Here is a 24,089-nt window from a genome sequence, read left to right on the forward strand (position 1 = left end):
GAAGAGGTGCAGAAGAAAATGCTGATTTTAGCGTTTCAAAAGCCTGTACTGCCGAAGAGGACCAGTTCTTACAATTTTGCCCTTTCTTAGTAAGAGAAGTGAGTGGAGACGTGATGTCAGCAAAGTTCTTTATAAACTTTCTATAGTAATTGGCAAAGCCAAGAAACCTCTGCAGGGATTTGAGAGTAGTTGGTCTGGGCCAGTGCTTGATAGCCGACAGTTTAGCAGGATCCATCTCAAAACCTGATTCAGAAATGATATACCCCAAAAAGGGGATGGAACTCTGATGAAAAGAGCATTTCTCCAATTTAGCGAACAGGGAATTGTCTCGTAACCTCTGAAGAACCAGTCTTACATGATGTACATGTTTCTGTAATGTTTTCGAATAGATTAGAATGTCATTGAGGTAAATGATAACAAATTGATTTAGATAATCTCTGAAGATTTTGTTAACAAAGTGCTGAAATACTGCTGGTGCATTGCACAATCCAAATGGCATTACTAGATACTCGTAGTGACCAAATCTAGTGTTAAATGCCGTCTTCCATTCGTCTCCTTTACGGATTCTGACCAGATTGTAGGCCCCACGGAGATCTAACTTGGAAAAAATAGAAGCACCTTGAAGACGATCGAATAACTCAGAAATGAGCGGCAGAGGATAGCTGTTTTTGACAGTAATCTTATTCAAGGCTCGATAATCAATACAGGGACGAAGACCTCCATCTTTTTTCCCAATGAAGAAAAAACCTGCACCCACAGGTGAAGAGGAAGTACGAATGAATCCTCTGGCTAAGTTGTCCTTTATGTATTCCTCAAGAGAGACATTTTCTTGACGAAAGAGGGGATAGGTCCTTCCCTTAGGTAGAGGAGCCCCTGAATACAATTCGATAGGACAGTCAAATATCCGGTGTGGAGGTAACGTCTCAGCCTCTTTTTTAGAAAACACATCACAAAAGGCATGATAGTAATTGGGCAATGATTCAGGAACTTCCACCATAGCTACGACAGGACAGGATGGTTTAGAGGGATTTTGCAGGCATTGTTTGAAACAGGTAGTTCCCCAGGAAATAAGTTCTCCTTTAGACCATGAGAAAACTGGATCATGAAGCTGCAACCAAGGTAACCCCAGAATCAATGGTATGTGGGGAGAAGAAATGACATCAAAACGAATAATTTCAGAATGAAGTATGCCCACAGTCAAAAGAAGAGGAATGGTAGAATGTTGTATGATACCAGTACCTAGAGGCTGTCCACTGACAGTAGTTACCTTAATTAACTGTTTCTTGGCTTGAAGAGGAATCCTGAGAGAGTCAGCAAAGTTTGAATCAATGAATACTCCAGCAGCTCCAGAATCGATGAGAGCTTGAGCTCGAAACTTGGTGTTTCCAAAAGAGATAGTTACAGGAACAAAAAGTTTAGAATTGAGGGAAGACATGGGATTCTGGCTTAACTCTGTCCCTCTATCAAAAGTTAAGCCTTGGCTTTTACTGGCCGGATAGGACAGTCCTTCAGTAAATGTCCTTTGGTACCACAATACAGACATAACCCAAGAGTACGCCTTCTATGGCGTTCAGCTTCTGACAATTTAATAGCTCCTACTTCCATGGGTTCCACAGACTCAGGAGATTGGGAATTATTATTAGAAAGACTTGAGGTTCGAATAGGAGGACGAAAAGAAGATTTAACAAAGGATCTCCGATTCCTATCTCTCTCCTGAAGACGTTCAGAATGCCGGGCGTCAAGAGTAATACATAAATTGATAAGACCCTCCAATGAATCAGGGAGTTCCCGAAATACAAGTTCATCCTTAAGGCGTTCGCAAAGTCCTTTGCGAAAGGCTGCCCGTAAGGCTCCATGGTTCCAATCAGTTTCTGCGGCTAAAGTCCTGAATTCAATAGCATATTCAGCTACCGAAAGGGATCCCTGTCTCAGATCCAACAATCCTGCCTCAGCAGCTGCAGACCGCCCAGGCTTGTCAAAAACAGAAGAAAAAATGGACACAAATAATTCCACATCCTGTAGTAACGGATCATTCTTCTCTAAAAGAGGGGACACCCGGGCTAGAGTCTTACCCTTCAAGAGACAAATAATAAAGGTGATTTTGGAAGTAGAATTGGAAAAAACTTGAGGATTGTTTCTGAAGTGTAAACGACACTGATTAAGGAATCCACTGCATTCTTCAGGATTACCGTCATATTTATCTGGAAGTGGGATTCGTGGTATATCCTGTCCAACAGTTTGAGGTGGATTAAAGACAGCATTGGTGCTAGTAGCAGTGGCAGCAGGAGTCACCGTCGCTTGAGAAGGAGCGGAGAGGTTATGTAGCAGAGCAGTAATCTGGTCAAGCTTGGAATCCAAAGATTGCAAATGAGCAGAATGATTTCCTAGAAGTTGCCCTTGTAGAGCCACAGCCCTGGATAACTCGTCAGGGTCCATATTATGGCCAGTTTGTACTGTCAGGTTAGGAAATGTCCAGAAGAAGACCCAAATGCTAGGGCGAACTTAAACAACACCCTTGCACTCTGAGTTTAATCCAGGACGTGACCCCACGACAACCTCCAAAAAACAAAGTACTCACGATATGGAGCAGGGTTAGCCTGTGCCAAAGTAATTCATGATATCAGCCAGATAGACTTCTGAATAAGGAACTGGTTTCAGGAAATGTCTTCCACAATATCAGGAGAGCAGGGATAGTCCACTTATACTCAGACAGAAGAAGGGTAAAACAGGAAACAGTTAATAATGCAGGAGTAGGTTATTTGTTATCAGGCAGTCTGAAGGTTAACACTGTGTAGACAGTCTTTGCAGAGTATGCAACAGGTAATTAGACAGTTTGAGGGTTAACACTGAGTAGACAGTCTTTGCAGAGTATGCAACAGGTAATCAGGCAGTTTGAGGGTTAACACTGAGTAGACAGTCTTTGCAGAGTATGCAACAGGTAATCAGGCAGTTTGAGAGTTAACACTGTGTAGACAGTCTTTGCAGAGTATGCAACAGGTAATCAGGCAGTTTGAGGGTAAACACTGTGTAGTCAGAACTTGCAGAATTAACAACATGTAATCAGGTAGTTTGAAGGTTAACACTGTGTTGTCAGAACTTGCAGAGACAGCAACAGGTAAGCTGGTAGTTTGAAGGTTAACACAGTTTAATCAGTACTTGTTGAGATTGGCAACAGGATATCAAGCAGTTTGAAGGTTTACACTGAATAATTGTATTTGCAGAGTTTGGAAACAGGTAAACATGCAGATTGAAAGTTTCACAAAACAAACAGTACTTGCATTGTTTGGAGACAGGTAATCAGGAGGTTGAAGGTTAATCCAGCATAGTAAATCCTTGAAGAGATTGGCAACAGAAAAGCAGCAGTTAGAGAGATTCCTCAGAGAAATCCTATCAGAAGCCAAAAAGTTAACAAACAAACTGGCACTGGAGAAACAGGAAGCCAAGAATATAAAGCCTGGTTGTGACATCATCAGGAAGGGGTGGCTCAGACACTTGTCAATCAAGCACACAGAGAGGACTGCAGAGCTTCCCAGCAGCTGAGCGTGACAAGTTGGGGACCTCGTTTGGCTTTCTTCAAAGAATATTCGCTTGTCCACTCCTTCACGCAAACTGTCACCTCTATACATTGGACCGTTTCCTGTTGAGAAGGTAATCAATGTTAACGTTGTTCATTTGACTCTACCTGATACGTTAAAAATCCACCCTACATTCCACGTGTCACTTCTCAAACCGTATCGAGTTGTTAGAGGTGATCCCTCTCATACTGTTCTCCCACAAGTATCCATAGACCCTAACATTGAGTATGAGGTGGAGTCCATACTAGACTCCCGACGCTTTGGAGGAGTCCTACAGTATTTAATTAAATGGAAAGGTTACTCTAGTGATCATGATTCCTGGGGACCATATTGCAATATCTCTGCTCCTAGGTTGATTTCTAGGTTCCATCAGAGGAATCCGGACCGGCCTCATCCGTGAGCCGCGGAGCTGCTCCTTGGGGGGGGGGGGGGGGGTGTCCTGTCAGGTTTCTTTGCCTTTTGGTACTGTGCCTTTAAGAGATCTTAATTAGCTGCTGTTATAAGTACCTTCACCTCCCTCACTAAACTGCCTGATATTGCCTGGTGAACTCCTTAACTGCTATTGGCTCCTGACTTCCTTCCTTTGCTGCCTGTCCTGTGTTCACTTCTGCCACGGCCTCCAGCACACTGCTCAGCTGCTCCTTCCAACCGGATCTACTTGCAGTGACATCACACGCCATCGCTACCTCGCCTCAGCTGTTCACAGCTCCGTGTCTGACACACAGGCTGCTCTCTTGCTTCCCGGTTTGCAAACCAAATCCAAAACTACTCTCAGGTACTGCTTTGTATATACAGACTGTTTGTTTTTTCCTGCAGCTTCATATTTGGGCTAGTAAACTTTATTATCTGCCACTAGTTTTTCTTTATTGTTGTGAAACTGTGTTAACACCTTACTTTCTGGCTACAGACGTCCTGGTTGAACTGCTGCATGTTTTCAGTGACAAGCTCACAGGTGGCAGCCATAGTTCAACATAACGTTTAACCCAGTTATTAACTGCTTGTTCATTTTTGGTTTGAGTTACTTTCTAAATCAAGTTATATTTTTAAAGCTAACTCTTACTACTTGCTACAAACCATTACTTTCTATGTTCACTTTTTAAACAGTTTCACAGTACTAATTTTTGTATGAGTATCTCAGTACCTGTGGTTCATGTGCTAAAACAATCACACTCTTTTACAGAGTAAGCTGCTTCATCACAGCGGGTTAGTTTCACGGGAATAGCCTGTACATTCGCTAATATGCTATACGGACTGGTAGTTCAGTCCTTCAGAAATTTTAAGTAATTTCAAAATCCCATCTAACATGTGAAGCCCATATGCTTGGAATTTAGATGCTCCTTACTCTCCAATGACAAATTTGTGATCTCCAGGCCCATAATTATACCCCCTGTCCATAACAAGCATCTTTTCATTAACCAACCAGTTTGTTTATACAATAAGGGTTAGCACCAAGTTTATTGTGTCCTTTTTTCAGTTAACAGTTATCGCATTTTACTATATTCCTACAAAAAAAAAAAAAGAGGTTCTCATCTGAAGATCCAAAAGTGGTCTTTTATACTTGAAATAGCCCCCTATATCTGATCATACACTGCTGGCTGAGGTCCAGGAGCGGCCTCTGTTACCATGTAGGGAGCCTACAGCTTACTAGGCATTGTACATTCACAATATTATTTTGAATTATTGTCTCAGGTATGCACTGTGTTTCTTTTCAAACCGATGTCATAATCTACCTGTTATTTCTTAATGTGACGTTTTGTTTATTACCTTATATGTATGCCTCATTCTGAACCTCAATAAAAAAATAAAAATAAAAAAAAAGAATAGTTTAGAAAAGAAAGCTAAAAAAATAATCTCAGCTTCTGTATGATGTTATAGCACCAATCAGGTTAGAATCAGGGACAAATATATTATAAATAGAATTGCTGTATTTAATTATCTGGATCTGCAATTAACTTGCTATAAACTAAGCATTAATAATCCTGGTTACAGGGACAACATAAAGGGGTTGGATGTTAGGCAGGAATAGAACATTAATATTTGTATCACTGTTTTAGTTAAATAGAGGAATTAGCCTTCAGAATATTAACACTTACCTTGAGAAGTTAAATTTGCTAAAACAAATTGTGTTTTTAATAAAAAGGGTAAAATGTTCTGCTTCTGATAGCAAAGGTTTCCTAAAAAGAAAAAAATCAACAATCAACTTATCTTTTTACAGTATTTCCTCTTTCTTTCATGTAATTGGCAAGAGTCCATGAGCTAGTGACGTATGGGATATACAATCCTACCAGGAGGGGCAAAGTTTCCCAAACCTCAAAATGTCTATAAATACACCCCACACCACACCCACAATTCAGTTTTACAAACTTTGCCTCCTATGGAGGTGGTGAAGTAAGTTTGTGCTTAGATTCTACGTTGATATGCGCTTCTCAGCATTTTGAAGCCCGATTCCTCTCAGAGTACAGCGAATGTCAGAGGGTCGTGAAGGGAGTATCACCTATTGAATGCAATGGTTTTCCTCACGGGAGATCTATTTCATAGGTTCTCTGTTATCCGTCGTAGAGATTCATCTCCTACCTCCCTTATTCAGATTGACGATATGCTCTCATATTCCATTACCTCTACTGATAACTGTTTCAGTACTGGTTTGGCTATCTGCTATATGTGGATGGGTGTCTTTTGGTAATTATGTTTTCATTTCTTAAGACACTCTCAGCTATGGTTTGGCACTTTATGTATTAATATAAAGTTCTAAATATATGTATTGTACTTATATTTGCCATGAGTCAGGTTTATGTATATTTCCTTTTGCAGAATGTCAGTTTTTTGGGAAAAGCATATTTAGGAAAATATTTTTTCTTACCTGGGGTATAGTCTTTTTTCTATTGACTTTTTTTTCTCTAAATTTTGCGGGCAAAATTAGGCTCGCGAGGGCGCAAAATGTCGAAATTTATTGCGTCATTCTTGGCGCGAGAATTTTTTTGGCGCAAACTTACATCCGATGACGCAAATTCGTCATTTCCGGCATCTTAGTTGACACCGAGTTCCTTGCACAAGGTTGCGTCGTCAATGACGCAAGTGTGTCATTTCCGGATGTTGTTAGCGCAAAAAAAAAAATCAGTTACGTTGTGCATCATACTTGGCACCAAATAATTTCATTATTTAAAACACCATTCCTATGTGCCTCTTGCCTTTTTCTATGTTAGAGGGCTATGCTGTTTGCATTTTCTTCCCATTCCTGAAATTGCCATATAAGGAAATTGATAATTTTGCTTTATATGTTGTTTTTTCTCTTACATTTGCAAGATGTCTCAATCTGATCATGTCTCAGAAACCACTGTTGGAACCCTGCTGCCTGATAACAGTTCTACCAAAGCTAAGTGCATTTGTTGTAAATTTGTGGAGATTATATCTCCAGCTGTGGTAGTTGTCATGATAAGCTTTTACATGCAGAGAATGTGTCCATCAGTAATAGTACTATGCCTGTTGTTCCTTCAACATCTAATGTACAAGATATACCTGTGAATATAAAAGATTTTATTGCTGATGCGATTCAGAAGGTTTTGTCTGCCATCCCGCCTTCTAATAAACGTAAAAGGTCTTTTAAAACTTCTCATAAAGTTGATGAAATTTTCTATGACTGACAACATACTGAATTATCCGTATCTGATGAGGATCTATCTGATTCAGAAGATCCTTCCTCAGATATTGACACTGAAAAATCTACTTATTTATTTAAAATGGAGTATATTCGTCCCTTGTTAAAAGAAATGTTGATTACATTGGATATTGAGGAAACTAGTCCTCTTGATATTAAAACTAGTAAATGTTTAAATTCTGTTTATAAACCTCCTGTGGTTACTCAAGAGGTTTTTCCAGTTCCTGATGCTATTTCTGATATGATTTCTAAGTAATGGAATAGGCCTGGTACTTCTTTTATTCCTTCTTCAAGGTTTAAAAAAATTGTATCCTTTGCCAGCAGTTAGATTGGAGTTTTGGGAAAAGATCCCCAAAGTTGATGGGGCTATTTCTACTCTTGCTAAACGTACTACTATTCCTATGCAAGATAGTACTTCTTTTAAAGACCCTTTAGATATGAAACTTGAATCTTATCTAAGGAAAGCTTATTTATATTCTGGTCATCTCCTCAGGCCTGCCCTTTCTATGGCTGATGTTACAGCTACATCAACTTTTTGGTTGGAAAGTTTAGCGCATCAGGAAACGGATCCTGATTTGTCTAGCATTGTTCGCTTGCTTCAACAGGCTAATCATTTTATTTGTGATGCCATTTTTTATATCATCAAAATTGATGTTAAATCTATGTCTTTAGCTATTTTAGCTAGAAGAGCTTTGTGGCTTAAATATTGGAATGCTTACATGGTATCTAAGTCTAGATTACTACCAAGGTAATAAGTTATTTGGTTCTCAGTTGGATTTGATTATTTCAACTGTCACTGGGGGGAAGGGAGTTTTTTTGCCTCAGGATAAAAGACCTAAGGGTATATCTAAAGCTTCTAACTGCTTTTGTTCCTTTCAACAAAATAAGGAACAGAAACCTAATCTTTCCCCCAAAGAATCTGGTTCCATTTGGAAACCTTCTTCAAGTTGGAGTAAATCCAAACCATTTAAGAAACCAAAGCCAGCCCCCAAGTCTGCATGAAGATGCGGCCCTCATTCCAGCTCAGCTGGTAGGGGGCAGATTAAGATTCTTCCAAAACATTTGGGCAGATTCTGTCCAAAATCATTGGATTCAGAGTATTGTCTCTCAAGGGTACCGAATAGGATACAGAGTAGGACCTCCTGTGAGAAGGTTTTTTCTCTCACGCATCCAAGTAAATCCAGTAAAGGCTCAAGCTTTTCTGAAGTATGTTTTAGACCTGGAGCTTTCAGGGGTAATCATACCAGTTCCGTTTCAGGAACAGGGTCTGGGGTTTTATTCAAATCTATTCATTGTCCCAAATAAAGAAAATTCTTTCAGGCCAGTTCTGGATCTGAAAATTTTGAATCGTTATGTAAGAGTGCCAACTTTCAAAATGGTGACTATAAGGACTATTCTGCCTTTTGTTCAGCAAGGGCAGTATATGTCCACAATAGACTTACAGGATGCTTATCTTCATATTCCGATTCATCCAGACCATTATCAGTTTCTGAGATTCTCTAGACAAGCATTACCAATTTGTCGCTCTTCCGTTTGGCCTAGTGACAGCTCCACAAATCTTTTTGAAGGTTCTCTGTGCCCTACTCTCTGTAATCAGAGAATGGGGTATTGCGGTGTTTCCTTATTTGGATGATATCTTGGTACTAGCTCAGTCTTTACATTATGCAGAATCTCACACGAATCAACTAGTGTTGTTTCTTCAAAGACATGGTTGGAGGATCAATTTACCAAAAAGTTCTTTGATTCCTCAGACAAGAGTCACCTTTTTAGGTTTCCAGATAGATTCAGTGTCCATGACTCTGTCTCTAACAGACATGAAACGATTAAAATTGGTTTCAGCTTGTCGGAACCTTCAGTCTCAGTCATTCCCTTCAGTGGCTATATGCATGGAAGTTTTAGGTCTCATGACTGCAGCATCGGACGCGATCCCCTTAGCTCGTTTTCATATGAGACCTCTCAAGCTTTGTATGCTGAACCAATGGTGCAGGGATTATACAAAGATATCACAATTAATATCCTTAAATCCCAATGTTCGACTCTCTCTGACTTGGTGGTTAGATCACCATCGTATAGTTCAAGGGGCCTCTTTTGTTCGTCCAACCTGGACTGTGAGCACCACAGATGCAAGTCTTTCAGGTTGGGGAGCTGTCTGGGGATCTCTCACAGCACAAGGGGTTTGGAAACCTCAAGAGGCGAGGTTACCAATCAATATTTTAGAATTCTGTGCTATCTTCAGGGCTCTTCAGGTGTGGCCTCTGTTGAAGAGAGAACCGTTCATTTGTTTTCAGACAGACAATATCACAACTGTGGCATATCTCAATCATCAGGGTGGGACTCACAGTCCCCAAGCCATAAAAGAAGTATCTTGGATACTTGCTTGGGCAGAATTCAGCTCCTGTCTAATTTCTGCGGTTCATATCCCAGGTATAGACAATTGGGAAGCGGATTATCTCAGCCGTCAGACTTTACATCCGGGGGAGTGGTCGCTGTCTTCCAGAAATAGAGCTGATAGCTTTGCATCTAAACCAGAAACTTCCCAGATACCTGTCCAGGGTCCAGGGAGCCTCAGGCGGAAGCAGTGGATGCGTTAGCAGTTCCTTGTTGTTACCAACCTGCTTATATCTTCCCGCCTCTAGTTCTTCTTCCAAAAGTGATTTCCAAAATCATCATGGAACAATCATTTGTGTTGCTGGTAGCTCCAGCATGGCCTCACAGGTTTTGGTATGCGGATCTTGTTCAGATGTCCAGCTGCCAACCTTGGCCACTTCCATTAAGGCTAGACCTTCGGTCGCATGGTCCGTTTTTCAATCAGGATCTCAAATCATTAAATTTGAAGGTATGGAAATTGAACGCCTAGTGCTTAGTCATAGAGGTTTATCTGACCCAGTGATTGATACTATGTTACAGGCTCGTAAATCTGTTTCTAGGAAGATTTATTATCTTGTTTGGAAGACTTATATTTCATGGTATTCTTCTCATAAATTCTCCTGGCATTCTTTTAGAATTCCTAGAAATTTACAGTTTCTTCAGGATGGTTTGAAAAAAGGTTTGTCTGCAAATTCCTTGAAGGGACACATTTCTGCTCTTTCTGTTTTATTTCACAGAAAGATTGCTAAGCTTCCTGATATTCACTATTTTGTAAAGGCTTTGGTGTGTATCAAGCCTGTCATTAAATCAATCTCTCCTCCTTGGAGTCTTAATTTGGTTTTGAAGACCTTACAGGCTCCTCCATTTGAGCCTATGCATTCTTTAGACATTAAACTACTTTCTTGGAAAGTGTTGTTCCTTTTGGCCATCTCTTCTGCTAGAAGAGTTTCTGAATTAGCTGTTCTTTCTTGTGAATCTCCTTTTCTGGTTTTTCATCAGAATAAGGCAGTTTTGCGGACTTCATTTAATTTCTTACCTAAGGTTGTGAATTCTAACAATATTAATAGAGAAATTGTTGTCCCTTCTTTGTGTCCTAATCCTAAGAATTTGTTGGAGAAATCCTTGCATTCTTTGGATGTGGTAAGAGCTTTGAAATATTATGTTGAAGCTACTAAAGATTTCAGGAAGACTTCTAGTCTATTTGTTATATTTTCTGGTTCTAGGAAAGGTCAGAAGGCTTCTGCCATTTCCTTGGCATCTTGGTTAAAGCTTTTGATTCATCAGGCTTATTTGGAGTCGGGTCAGGCCCCGCCTTAGAGAATTACAGCTCATTCTACTAGATCAGACTCCACGTCGTGGGCTTATAAGAATGAAGCTTCAGTTGATCAGATTTGCAAAGCAGCAACTTGTCTTCTTTGTATACATTTATTAAATTCTACGGTTTTGATGTATTTGCTTCTTCGGAAGCAGTTTTTCGCAGAAAAGTTCTTCAGGCAGCTGTTTCAGTTTGATTCCTCTGTTTATGTTTTAAGTTTTTTTCATTCATTTGTGAGAAAAACTTATTTTTTCGTTTGTGGATTTAATTTTCTCAGTGGAAAATGGCTGTTATTATTTTATCCCTCCCTCTCTAGTGACTCTTGTGTGGAGTTCCACATCTTGGGTATGTCTATCCCATACGTCACTAGCTCATGGACTTACCTGATAAATTCATTTCTTTCATATTGGCAAGAGTCCATGAGACCCACCCTTTTTATGGTGCTTATGATTTTTTGTATAAAGCACAATTATTTCCAAATTCCTTTGTTGATGCTTTTTACTAGGGATGCACCGAAATTTTAGCCGCAGAAAGTTTCGGCCAAAAATGGCATTTTTTTTGCCTTTTATTTTTGGTAAAATTATTGTGTAGCATATTTCGAATTGGATGCCAGCCTAGAGCTGCTGTTTGAGTTCATTACTTGACTTACTGTTTTGCATATAATAATAGTTTTCTAGGACTATACTTTATTTTGATAATTGGTAAAAAAAAAAAAAATGGTTAAATCTGATTCTGTTACACAGAACTAAATAAAGAATAATACTAGTGATGCACCAAAATTCGGGCCACCGAAAATGTGCAATTCCAATTTCGGCACAAAGAGGACCAAAATGGCTAAAAATGTACAGCCCTCCCCTGTTCTATTGAGTTACATGTCTATCCTTAGCATAAGGTGAGCAGCACAGCACTGGCATGGTACACAGAGCACACACATAAGTACCATGATATAATGATATTTGAAACCAGCAGTGCCCTTTTTTTTTTTTAGAAGGAAGCCAAATTTCTGAATACAGTATTCAAAGGGGGATAAGTAACATGTTTATAAACACTTGATATTATCAGAGACAGCCCTAAGCACACACAGTGAATATGTATAAGCCTTATATACAGTGCTTATATATCAACCTCTTGTGCGTAGACATTCTATTTGCTTGAGGCAAATATGCATGCACACTATATATACATAAGCCCCAAGCTCGCACACAGTTGGTACAACTTAGCACCCACCAGACAGGGCATACAAAAAAAGCACAGTAACTTTCTATAATCACCTTGCACGTAAGGTCATAGCTAAGTCTGGTGGTCCTGGTGATAGGTGACAGGCAGACTCCATTTGGGGCTCCAGACATATAATCTGACGGGTCAGTGTGAGACCCGAACCAGGAACTAGGCAGAGATATGATGAGAGACGATCAGGTGCAGCTACGCCCATCGCACGGATAACTACACCCGAAAACAAAACACATGTCCACCTCGTATTATAACCACGCTCTCCCTTGTAGAGCTCCACCAGTTTTACTGCAGATCACGCCCTACGGTACAAGTGACCACGCCCATTTGTTGGAGCTTTCCTGCCTACAAGCTCTCTCAGCTACACACACACACTGTAGTTAAAAAAAGAAAAAAAAAATCGGTTTCGGTTTTTGGCCAGGGGCATCCTGAATTTCCGGTATCGGTTTCGGTCCAGAATTTTAATTTTGGTGCATCCCTACTTTTTACTCCTTTCTTTATCACCCCACTACTTGGCAATTCGCTAAACTGAATTGTGGGTGTGGTGAGGGGTGTATTTATAGGCATTTTGAGGTTTGGGAAACTTTGCCCCTACTGGTAGGATTGTATATCCCATATGTCACTAGCTCATGGACTCTTGCCAATATGAAAGAAATGAATTTATCAGGTAAGTTCTTACATAAATTATGTATTTTCCTAAAATGATACGTACAAATACTGTATATAATGGTTAGTGCACCAAAAAAAAAAAAAAAAATTGTATATTGTAATGTGTTATTTATTATTGATGAGTATGTGTTAAGCTACGGTAATCAGAGCAAAAATTGCCTGCTAGGAAATATGTATTGGTATGCAGAAATCTCTTTTTACATCATATTGAATTTGTGTTTTATTACTTTGCATAAGTTTCCTGTATTTGTGGACCCCTTTCATACACTCAGAGCTGTTGAAAATAACAGTAACTAAACAGCAAATCTTTTCCTAAATGCATTACTCTCTTTAAACACTTGTCCTATCTAGATCGATATATATTTTTTAACATTTTTTTGGAGTATATATACAAGCGTTTTCCTTATTATAAATATTTCACTCCTTACATTGGTGTAAAATCTTATCTAGATATAATCTAAATATACTAACAAAAATTAGAAAAAGTGAAGAAATTGGATCAGCCTAATAATTTACATAGACTGGAGATGATGGACAGATTGAATGGGTCTTTATGCCTATTGAGTGCTTTCTTACTTGTATGAGTAAAATCAATACTACATTGCTTTTCTTTTCACTAGACTATGGGCCCCATCCGATATGCAGCGTCGCCCGCAAAAGCCAGCGACGCCGGTTTTTGCGCGGGTTTGGTATCCTATATACAGCGCCGCATATAAATGCGGCACATATATTTCACCCGCCGGACGTAGTTTTTTCACCCATATACTAACATATAAAACCTGCACAATTTGGTATCCAATATCCAGCGCAAGGCCTTACGTGGCGTAAATGGAGAAATCTTACTCCATTTTCACCTCGCCATAAAAAGCAGCCGTAGCAGGCCTTGCGCTGAGTATGGGAGCACCGTAACTCCCTAAAATGCCTGCAAAAAAAAACCTAACACCTAACGCATGCGCAATGTCTATTTACCTATCAACCGCAATCCCCCACCGCAATAACTAATAAAGTGTATTAACCCTAAACCGCCGCTCCCGGAGCCCACCGCCACCTACATTATATGTATTAACCCCTAAACCGCCGCCACCTACATTAAATTTATTAACTCCTAATCTGACCCCCCTACACCGCCGCCACCTACATTAAATATATTAACCTCTAATCTGACCCCCCTACACCGCCGCCACCTACATTAAATGTATTACCCCCTAAACCTAAGTCAAACCCTAACACTCCCCTAACTTAATTATTATTTAAATAAATCTAAATAATATTAATATTATTAACTAAATTATTCCTATTTAAAACTAAATACTTACCCATAAAATAAACCCGTAGGCCTAGATTTGGAGTTTGGCGTTAGCCGTGAAAACCAGCGTTAGAGGCTCCTAACGCTGGTTTTAAGCTAACTCTGGTATTTGGAGTCACTCAAAAAAGGGTCTATTGCTCACTTTTCAGCCGCGATTTTTCCATACCGCAGATCCCCTTACGTCAATTGCGTATCCTATCTTTTCAATGGGATTTTTCTAACTCCGGTATTTAGAGTCGAGTCTGAAGTGAGCGTTAGAAATCTAACGACAAAACTCCAGCCGCAGGAAAAAAGTCAGTAGTTAAGAGCTTTCTGGGCTAACGCCGGTTTATAAAGCTCTTAACTACTGTACTCTAAAGTACACTAACACCCATAAACTACCTATGTACCCATAAAACAAGGTCCCCCCACATCGCCGCAACTCGATTACATTTTTTTAACCCCTAATCTGCCGACCGCCAACTACGTTATCCTTATGTACCCCTAATCTGCTGCCCCTAACACCGCCGACCCCTATATTATATTTATTAACCCCTAATCTGCCCCCCACAACATCGCCGCCAGCTACCTACACTTATTAACCCCTAATCTGCCGACCGCAAAGCGCCGCCACCTACGTTATCCTTATGTACCCCTAATCTGCTGCCCCTAACACCGCCGACCCCTATATTATATTTATTAACCCCTAATCTGCCCCCTCAATGTCGCCTCCACCTGCCTACACTTATTAACCCCTAATCTGCCGAGCGGACCGCACCGCTACTATAATAAAGTTATTAACCCCTAATCCGCCTCACTAACCCTATAATAAATAGTATTAACCCCTAATCTGCCCTCCCTAACATCGCCGACACCTAACTTCAATTATTAACCCCTAATCTGCCGACCGGAGCTCACCGCTATTCTAATAAATGTATTAACCCCTAAAGCTAAGTCTAGCCCTAACACTAACACCCCCCTAAATTAAATATAATTTTAATCTAACGAAATTAATTAACTCTTATTAAATAAATTATTCCTATTTAAAGCTAAATACTTACCTGTAAAATAAATCATAATATAGCTACAATATAAATTATAATTACATTGTAGCTATTTTAGGATTAATATTTATTTTACAGGCAACTTTGTAATTATTTTAACCATGTACAATAGCTATTAAATAGTTAAGAACTATTTAATAGTTACCTAGTTAAAATAATTACAACATTACCTGTAAAATAAATCCTAACCTAAGTTACAATTAAACCTAACACTATACTATCATTAAATTAATTAAATAAAATACCTACAATTACCTACAATTAAACCTAACACTACACTATCAATAAATTAATTAAATACAATATCTACAAATAACTACAATGAAATAAACTAACTAAAGTACAAAAAATAAAAAAGAACTAAGTTACAAAAAATAAAAAAATATCTACAAACATAAGAAAAATATTACAACAATTTTAAACTAATTACACCTACTCTAAGCCCCCTAATAAAACAACAAAGCCCCCCAAAATAAAAAATGCCCTACCCTATTCTAAATTACTAAAGTTAAAAGCTCTTTTACCTTACCAGCCCTGAACAGGGTCCTTTGCGGGGCATGCCCCAAGAAGTTCAGCTCTTTTGCCTGTAAAAAAAACATACAATACCCCCCCCAACATTACAACCCACCACCCACATACCCCTAATCTAACCCAAACCCCCCTTAAATAAACCTAACACTAAGCCTCTGAAGATCTTCCTACCTTATCTTCACCATACCAGGTTCACCGATCCAGGGCTGGTAAGGTAAAAGAGCTTTTAACTTTAGTAATTTAGAATAGGGTAGGGCATTTTTTATTTTGGGGGGCTTTGTTGTTTTATTAGGGGGCTTAGAGTAGGTGTAATTAGTTTAAAATTGTTGTAATATTTTTCTTATGTTTGTAGATATTTTTTTATTTTTTTGTAACTTAGTTCTTTTTTATTTTTTGTACTTTAGTTAGTTTATTTCATTGTAGTTATTTGTAGATATTGTATTTAATTAATTTATTGATAGTGTAGTGTTAGGTTTAATTGTAGGTAATTGTAGGTATTTTATTTAATTAATTTAATGATAGTATAGTGTTAGGTTTAATTGTAACTTAGGTTAGGATTTATTTTACAGGTAATGTTGTAATTATTTTAACTAGGTAACTATTAAATAGTTCTTAACTATTTAATAGCTATTGTACCTGGTTAAAATAATTACAAAGTTGCCTGTAAAATAAATATTAATCCTAAAATAGCTACAATGTAATTATAATTTATATTGTAGCTATATTAGGATTTATTTTACAGGTAAGTATTTAGCTTTAAATAGGAATAATTTATTTAATAAGAGTTAATTAATTTCGTTAGATTAAAATTATATTTAACTTAGGGGGGTGTTAGTGTTAGGGTTAGACTTAGCTTTAGGGGTTAATACATTTATTAGAATAGCGGTGAGCTCCAGTCGGCAGATTAGGGGTTAATAATTGAAGTTAGGTGTCGGCGATTATAGGGAGGGCAGATTAGGGGTTAATAATTGAAGTTAGGTGTCAGCGATGATAGGGAGGGCAGATTAGGGGTTAATACTATTTATTATAGGGTTAGTGAGGCGGATTAGGGGTTAATAACTTTATTATAGTAGCGCTCAGGTCCGCTCGGCAGATTAGGGGTTAATAAGTGTAGGCAGGTGGAGGCGACGTTGTGGGGGGCAGATTAGGGTTTAATAAATATAATATAGGGGTCGGCGATGTTAGGGCAGCAGATTAGGGGTACATAGGGATAATGTAAGTAGCGGCGGTTTACGGAGCAGCAGATTAGGGGTTAATAATAATATGCAGGGGTCAGCGATAGCGGGGTGGCAGATTAGGGGTTAATAAGTGTAAGGTAAGGGGTGTTTAGACTCGGGGTACATGTTAGAGTGTTAGGTGCAGACGTAGGAAGTGTTTCCGCATAGCAAACAATGGGGCTGCGTTAGGAGCTGAACGCGGCTTTTTTGCAGCCCCATTGTTTTCTATGGGGGAATCGTGCACGAGCACGTTTTTGAGGCTGGCCGCTTGCGTAAGCAACTCTGGTATTGAGAGTTCAAGCTGCGTTAAAAATGCTCTACGCTCCTTTTTTGGAGCCTAACGCAGCCTTTATGTGGACTCTCAATACCACAGTTATTTTTATGGTGTGGCCAGAAAAAAGCCGGCGTTAGCTACGCGGGTCCTTACCGACAAAACTCTAAATCTAGCCGTAAGATAGCTACAATATAATTAATAATTACATTGTAGCTATTTTAGGGTTTATATTTATTTTACAGGCAACTTTGTATTTATTTTAACTAGGTACAATAGCTATAGCTACATAGTTAAAATAATTACAAAATTACCTGTAAAATAAATCCTAACCTAAGTTACAAATACACCTAACACTACACTATCAATAAATTAATTAAATAAATTAACTACAATGATCTAAAATAAAATACAAAAATATAACAAGAATATTACAAGAAGTTTAAACTAATTACACCTAATCTAAGCCCCCTAATAAAATAAAAAAGCCCCCCAAAATAATAAAATTCCCTATTCTAAACTAAATTACAAATAGCCCTTAAAAGGGCCTTTTTGCGGGGCACTGCCCCAAAGTAATCAGCTCTTTTACCTGTAAAAAAAACAACCCCCCCCAATATTACAACCCACCACCCACACACCCCTACTCTAAAACCCACCCGATCCCCCCTTAAAAAAAATCTATCACTACCCCATTGAAGATCACCCTACCTTGAGCCGTCCTTACCCAGCCGGGCCTAAGTATTCATCCAATGGGCCAGAAGAGGACATCCAGACCGGCAGAAGTCTTCATGCTATCTGGGCAGAAGAGGACATCCGGACCGGCAGACATCTTCATCCAAGCGGCATCTTCTATCTTCATCCATCCGACGAGGAACGGCTCCATCTTGAAGACCTCCGGTGCGGAACATCCTTCTAGGCCGACGGACTAACGACAAATGAATATTCCTTTAAATGACATCATCCAAGATGGCGTCCCTCGAATTCCGATTGGCTGACAGGATTCTATCAACCAATCGGAATTAAGGTAGGAAAAATCTGATTGGTTGATTTAATCAGCCAATCGGATTGAAGTTCAATCCGATTGACTGATTGGATCAGCCAAAAGAATGCAAGGTCAATTTTATTGGCTGATCCAATCAGCCAATCGGATTGAACTTCAATCCGATTGGCTGATTAAATCAACCAATCAGATTTTTCCTACCTTAATTCCGATTGGCTGATAGATTCCTATTAGCCAATTGGAATTCAAGGGACGCCATCTTGGATGACGTCATTTAAAGGAATATTCATTCGTCGTTAGTCCGTCGGCCTAAAAGGATGTTCCGCGCCAGAGGTCTTCAAGATGGAGCCGTTCCTCGTCGGATGGATGAAGATAGAAGATGCCGCTTGGATGAAGATGTCTGCCGGTCCGTATGTCCTCTTCTGCCCGGATAGGATGAAGACTTCTGCCGGTCTGGATGTCCTCTTCTGGCCCATCGGATGAAGACTTCGTCCCGGCTGGGTGAAGACGGCTCAAGGTAGGGTGATCTTCAATGGGGTAGTGTTAGTTTTTTTTAAGGGGGATCGGGTGGGTTTTAGAGTAGGGGTGTGTGGGTGGTGGGTTGTAATGTTGGGGGGGGATTGTTCTTTTTTTTACAGGTAAAAGAGCTGATTACTTTGGGGCAATGCCCCGCAAAAGGCCCTTTTAAGGGCTATTTGTAATTTAGTTTAGGATAGGGAATTTTATTATTTTGGGATATTTTTTATTTTTTTATTAGGGGGCTTAGATTAGGTGTAATTAGTTTAAACTTCTTGTAATATTTTTTTATTTTTTGTAATTTAGTGGGGGGTTTTTGTACTACAGTTTAGTTTATTTAATTATATTTTATTTTAGATAATTGTAGTTAATTTATTTAATTAATTTATTGATAGTGTAGTGTTAGGTGTATTTGTAACTTAGGTTAGTGTTAGGAATTGTTAGCATGACTAGCGCCATCTTGTTCTTCGCCGCCATTTTGTCTTAGGCATCCATCTTGTCTAATGAATCTTTTATTATAGCAGTTATTATGTAGTGAGAAATATGCTGATGTTAGTAAGAATTGTATTTGTAATATTGGCCTTGCAAAGATTCCTGGCAAGACGCCCGGAAGTCCGTTATCTAGGTAAGACGCCCAAATGACCTTGCTCTAAACTGAAATAGGCGCACAGATGTATCTTTGCTACTGTTATAAGAAAACAAAATTTATGCTTACCTGATAAATTCCTTTCTCCTGTAGTGTGGTCAGTCCACGGGTCATCATTACTTCTGGGATATTAACTCCTCCCCAACAGGAAGTGCAAGAGGATTCACCCAGAAGAGCTGCTATATAGCTCCTCCCCTCTACGTCACCTCCAGTCATTCGACCAAGGACCAACGAGAAAGGAGAAGCCAAAGGGTGTAGTGGTGACTGGAGTATAATTCAAAAATTTTTTACCTGCCATAAAAAACAGGGCGGGCCGTGGACTGACCACACTACAGGAGAAAGGAATTTATCAGGTAAGCATAAATTTTGTTTTCTCCTGTTAAGTGTGGTCAGTCCACGGGTCATCATTACTTCTGGGATACCAATACCAAAGCTAAAGTACACAGATGACGGGAGGGACAGGCAGGCTCTTTATACGGAAGGAACCACTGCCTGAAGAACCTTTCTCCCAAAAACAGCCTCCGAAGAAGCAAAAGTATCAAATTTGTAAAATTTGGAAAAAGTATGAAGAGAAGACCAAGTTGCAGCCTTGCAAATCTGTTCAACAGAAGCCTCATTCTTAAAGGCCCAAGTGGAAGCCACAGCTCTAGTAGAATGTGCTGTAATTCTTTCAGGAGGCTGCTGTCCAGCAGTCTCATAGGCTAACCGAATTATGCTACGAAGCCAAAAAGAGAGAGAGGTAGCCGAAGCTTTTTGACCTCTCCTCTGACCAGAATAAACGACAAACAGGGAAGACGTTTGTCGAAAATCCTTAGTTGCCTGTAGATAAAATTTCAGGGCACGGACTACATCTAGATTGTGTAGCAGACGTTCCTTCTTCGAAGAAGGATTAGGACACAAAGATGGAACCACAATCTCTTGATTGATATTCCTGTTAGTGACCACCTTAGGTAGGAACCCAGGTTTAGTACGCAGAACTACCTTGTCTGAATGAAAAATCAGATAAGGAGAATCACAATGTAAAGCGGATAACTCAGAGACTCTTCGAGCCAAGGAAATCGCCATTAAAAATAGAACTTTCCAAGATAACAGCTTGATATCAATGGAATGAAGGGGTTCAAACGGAACACCCTGTAAAACATTAAGAACTAAGTTCAAACTCCATGGTGGAGCAACAGTTTTAAACACAGGCTTGATCCTAGCTAAAGCCTGACAAAAAGCTTGAACGTCCAGAACTTCTGACAGACGTTTGTGTAAAAGAATGGACAGAGCTGAAATCTGTCCCTTTAAGGAACTAGCGGATAAACCCTTTTCTAAACCTTCTTGTAGAAAAGACAATATCCTCGGAATCCTAACCTTACTCCATGAGTAACTCTTGGATTCGCACCAATATAAGTATTTGCGCCATATCTTATGGTAAATCTTTCTGGTAACAGGCTTCCTAGCCTGTATTAAGGTATCAATAACTGACTCAGAAAAACCACGTTTTGATAAAATCAAGCGTTCAATTTCCAAGCAGTCAGCTTCAGAGAAATTAGATTTTGATGTTTGAAGGGACCCTGGATCAGAAGGTCCTGTTTCAGAGGTAGAGACCAAGGTGGACAGGATGACATGTCCACTAGATCTGCATACCAAGTCCTGCGTGGCCATGCAGGCGCTATTAGAATCACTGATGCTCTCTCCTGTTTGATTCTGGCAATCAATCGAGGAAGCATCGGGAAGGGTGGAAACACATAAGCCATCCCGAAGGTCCAAGGTGCTGTCAAAGCATCTATCAGAACCGCTCCCGGATCCCTGGATCTGGACCCGTAACGAGGAAGCTTGGCATTCTATCGAGATGCCATGAGATCTATCTCTGGTTTGCCCCAACGTCGAAGTATTTGGGCAAAGACCTCCGGATGAAGTTCCCACTCCCCCGGATGAAAAGTCTGACGACTTAAGAAATCCGCCTCCCAGTTCTCCACTCCCGGGATGTGGATTGCTGACAGGTGGCAAGAGTGAGACTCTGCCCAGCGAATTATCTTTGATACTTCCATCATTGCTAGGGAGCTTCTTGTCCCTCCCTGATGGTTGATGTAAGCTACAGTCGTGATGTTGTCCGACTGAAACCTGATGAACCCCCGAGTTGTTAACTGGGGCCAAGCCAGAAGGGCATTGAGAACTGCTCTCAATTCCAGAATGTTTATTGGTAGGAGACTCTCCTCCTGATTCCATTGTCCCTGAGCCTTCAGAGAATTCCAGACAGCGCCCCAACCTAGTAGGCTGGCGTCTGTTGTTACAATTGTCCAGTCCGGCCTGCTGAATGGCATCCCCCTGGACAGATGTGGCCGAGAAAGCCACCATAGAAGAGAATTTCTGGTCTCTTGATCCAGATTCAGAGTAGGGGACAAGTCTGAGTAATCCCCATTCCACTGACTTAGCATGCACAATTGCAGCGGTCTGAGATGTAGGCGTGCAAAGGGTACTATGTCCATTGCTGCTACCATTAAGCCGATCACCTCCATGCATTGAGCTACTGACGGGTGTTGAATGGAATGAAGGACACGGCATGCATTTTGAAGCTTTGTTAACCTGTCTTCTGTCAGGTAAATCTTCATTTCTACAGAATCTATAAGAGTCCCCAAGAAGGGAACTCTTGTGAGTGGAAAGAGAGAACTCTTCTTTTCGTTCACCTTCCATCCATGCGACCTTAGAAATGCCAGTACTAACTCTGTATGAGACTTGGCAGTTTGAAAGCTTGAAGCTTGTATCAGAATGTCGTCTAGGTACGGAGCTACCGAAATTCCTCGCGGTCTTAGTACCGCCAGAAGAGCACCCAGAACCTTTGTGAAGATTCTTGGAGCCGTAGCCAATCCGAATGGAAGAGCTACAAACTGGTAATGCCTGTCTCGAAAGGCAAACCTTAGATACCGGTAATGATCTTTGTGAATCGGTATGTGAAGGTAAGCATCCTTTAAATCCACTGTGGTCATGTACTGACCCTTTTGGATCATGGGTAAAATTGTCCGAATAGTTTCCATTTTGAACGATGGAACTCTTAGGAATTTGTTTAGGATCTTTAAATCCAAGATTGGCCTGAAAGTTCCCTCTTTTTTGGGAACCACAAACAGATTTGAGTAAAACCCTTGTCCTTGTTACGACCGCGGAACCGGATGGATCACTCCCATTAATAAAAGATCTTGTACGCAGCATAGAAACGCCTCTTTCTTTATTTGGTTTGTTGACAACCTTGACAGATGAAATCTCCCTCTTGGGGGAGAGGATTTCAAGTCCAGAAGGTATCCCTGAGATATGATCTCTAACGCCCAGGGATCCTGGACATCTCTTGCCCAAGCCTGGGCGAAGAGAGAAAGTCTGCCCCCCACTAGATCCGTTCCCGGATCGGGGGCCCTCGATTCATGCTGTCTTAGGGGCAGCAGCAGGTTTCCTGGCCTGCTTGCCCTTGTTCCAGGACTGGTTAGGTCTCCAGCCTTGTCTGTAGCGAGCAACAGCTCCTTCCTGTTTTGGTGCAGAGGAAGTTGATGCTGCTCCTGCTTTGAAATTACGAAAGGAACGAAAATTAGAATGTCTAGCCTTAGGTTTGGCTCTGTCTTGAGGCAGGGCATGGCCTTTACCTCCTGTAATGTCAGCGATAATTTCTTTCAACCCGGGCCCGAATAAGGTCTGCCCTTTGAAAGGAATATTAAGCAATTTAGATTTAGAAGTAACATCAGCTGACCAGGATTTTAGCCACAGTGCTCTGCGCGCCTGAATGGCGAATCCGGAATTCTTAGCCGTAAGTTTAGTTAAATGTACTACGGCATCTGAAATAAATGAGTTAGCTAACTTAAGGGCTTTAAGCTTGTGTGTAATCTCATCTAATGGAGCTGATTCAAGTGTCTCTTCCAGAGACTCAAACCAAAATGCTGCTGCAGCCGTGACAGGCGCAATGCATGCAAGAGGTTGCAATATAAAACCTTGTTGAACAAACATTTTCTTAAGGTAACCCTCTAACTTTTTATCCATTGGATCTGAAAAGGCACAGCTATCCTCCACCGGGATAGTGGTACGCTTAGCTAAAGTAGAAACTGCTCCCTCCACCTTAGGGACCGTTTGCCATAAGTCCCGTGTGGTGGCGTCTATTGGAAACATCTTTCTAAATATTGGAGGGGGTGAGAATGGCACACCGGGTCTATCCCACTCCTTAGTAACAATTTCAGTAAGTCTCTTAGGTATAGGAAAAACGTCAGTACTCGACGGTACCGCAAAATATTTATCCAACCTACACAATTTCTCTGGTATTGCAACTGTGTTACAATCATTCAGAGCCGCTAACACCTCCCCTAGTAATACACGGAGGTTTTCCAGTTTAAATTTAAAATTTGAAATATCTGAATCCAGTCTGTTTGGATCAGAACCGTCACCCACAGAATGAAGCTCTCCGTCCTCATGTTCTGCAAATTGTGACGCAGTGTCTGACATGGCCCTAATATTATCAGCGCACTCTGTTCTCACCCCAGAGTGATCACGCTTACCTCTTAGTTCTGGTAATTTAGCCAAAACTTCAGTCATAACAGTAGCCATATCCTGTAATGTGATTTGTAATGGCCGCCCAGATGTACTCGGCGCTACAATATCACGCACCTCCCGAGCGGGAGATGCAGGTACTGACACGTGAGGCGAGTTAGTCGGCATAACTCTCCCCTCGTTGTTTGGTGAAATATGTTCAATTTGTACAGATTGACTTTTATTTAAAGTAGCATCAATAC

The 24,089-nt window shown here is 40.3% G+C and overlaps 1 protein-coding gene across 1 annotated transcript in view; it reads right to left on the minus strand.

The window, feature by feature from the left end:
- LOC128646936 (P2X purinoceptor 6-like) overlaps positions 1-24,089 on the minus strand; it is a 314,143-nt gene that overhangs the window by 178,349 nt on the left and 111,705 nt on the right. Inside the window, exon 6 of the mRNA XM_053699746.1 lies at positions 5,669-5,749. Within this exon, the coding sequence (XP_053555721.1) occupies positions 5,669-5,749 (81 nt within the window). The remainder of the gene's footprint in view (positions 1-5,668; positions 5,750-24,089) is intronic.

Source organism: Bombina bombina, chromosome 2, assembly GCF_027579735.1.
Source record: "Bombina bombina isolate aBomBom1 chromosome 2, aBomBom1.pri, whole genome shotgun sequence".
Lineage (NCBI taxonomy): Eukaryota > Metazoa > Chordata > Amphibia > Anura > Bombinatoridae > Bombina > Bombina bombina.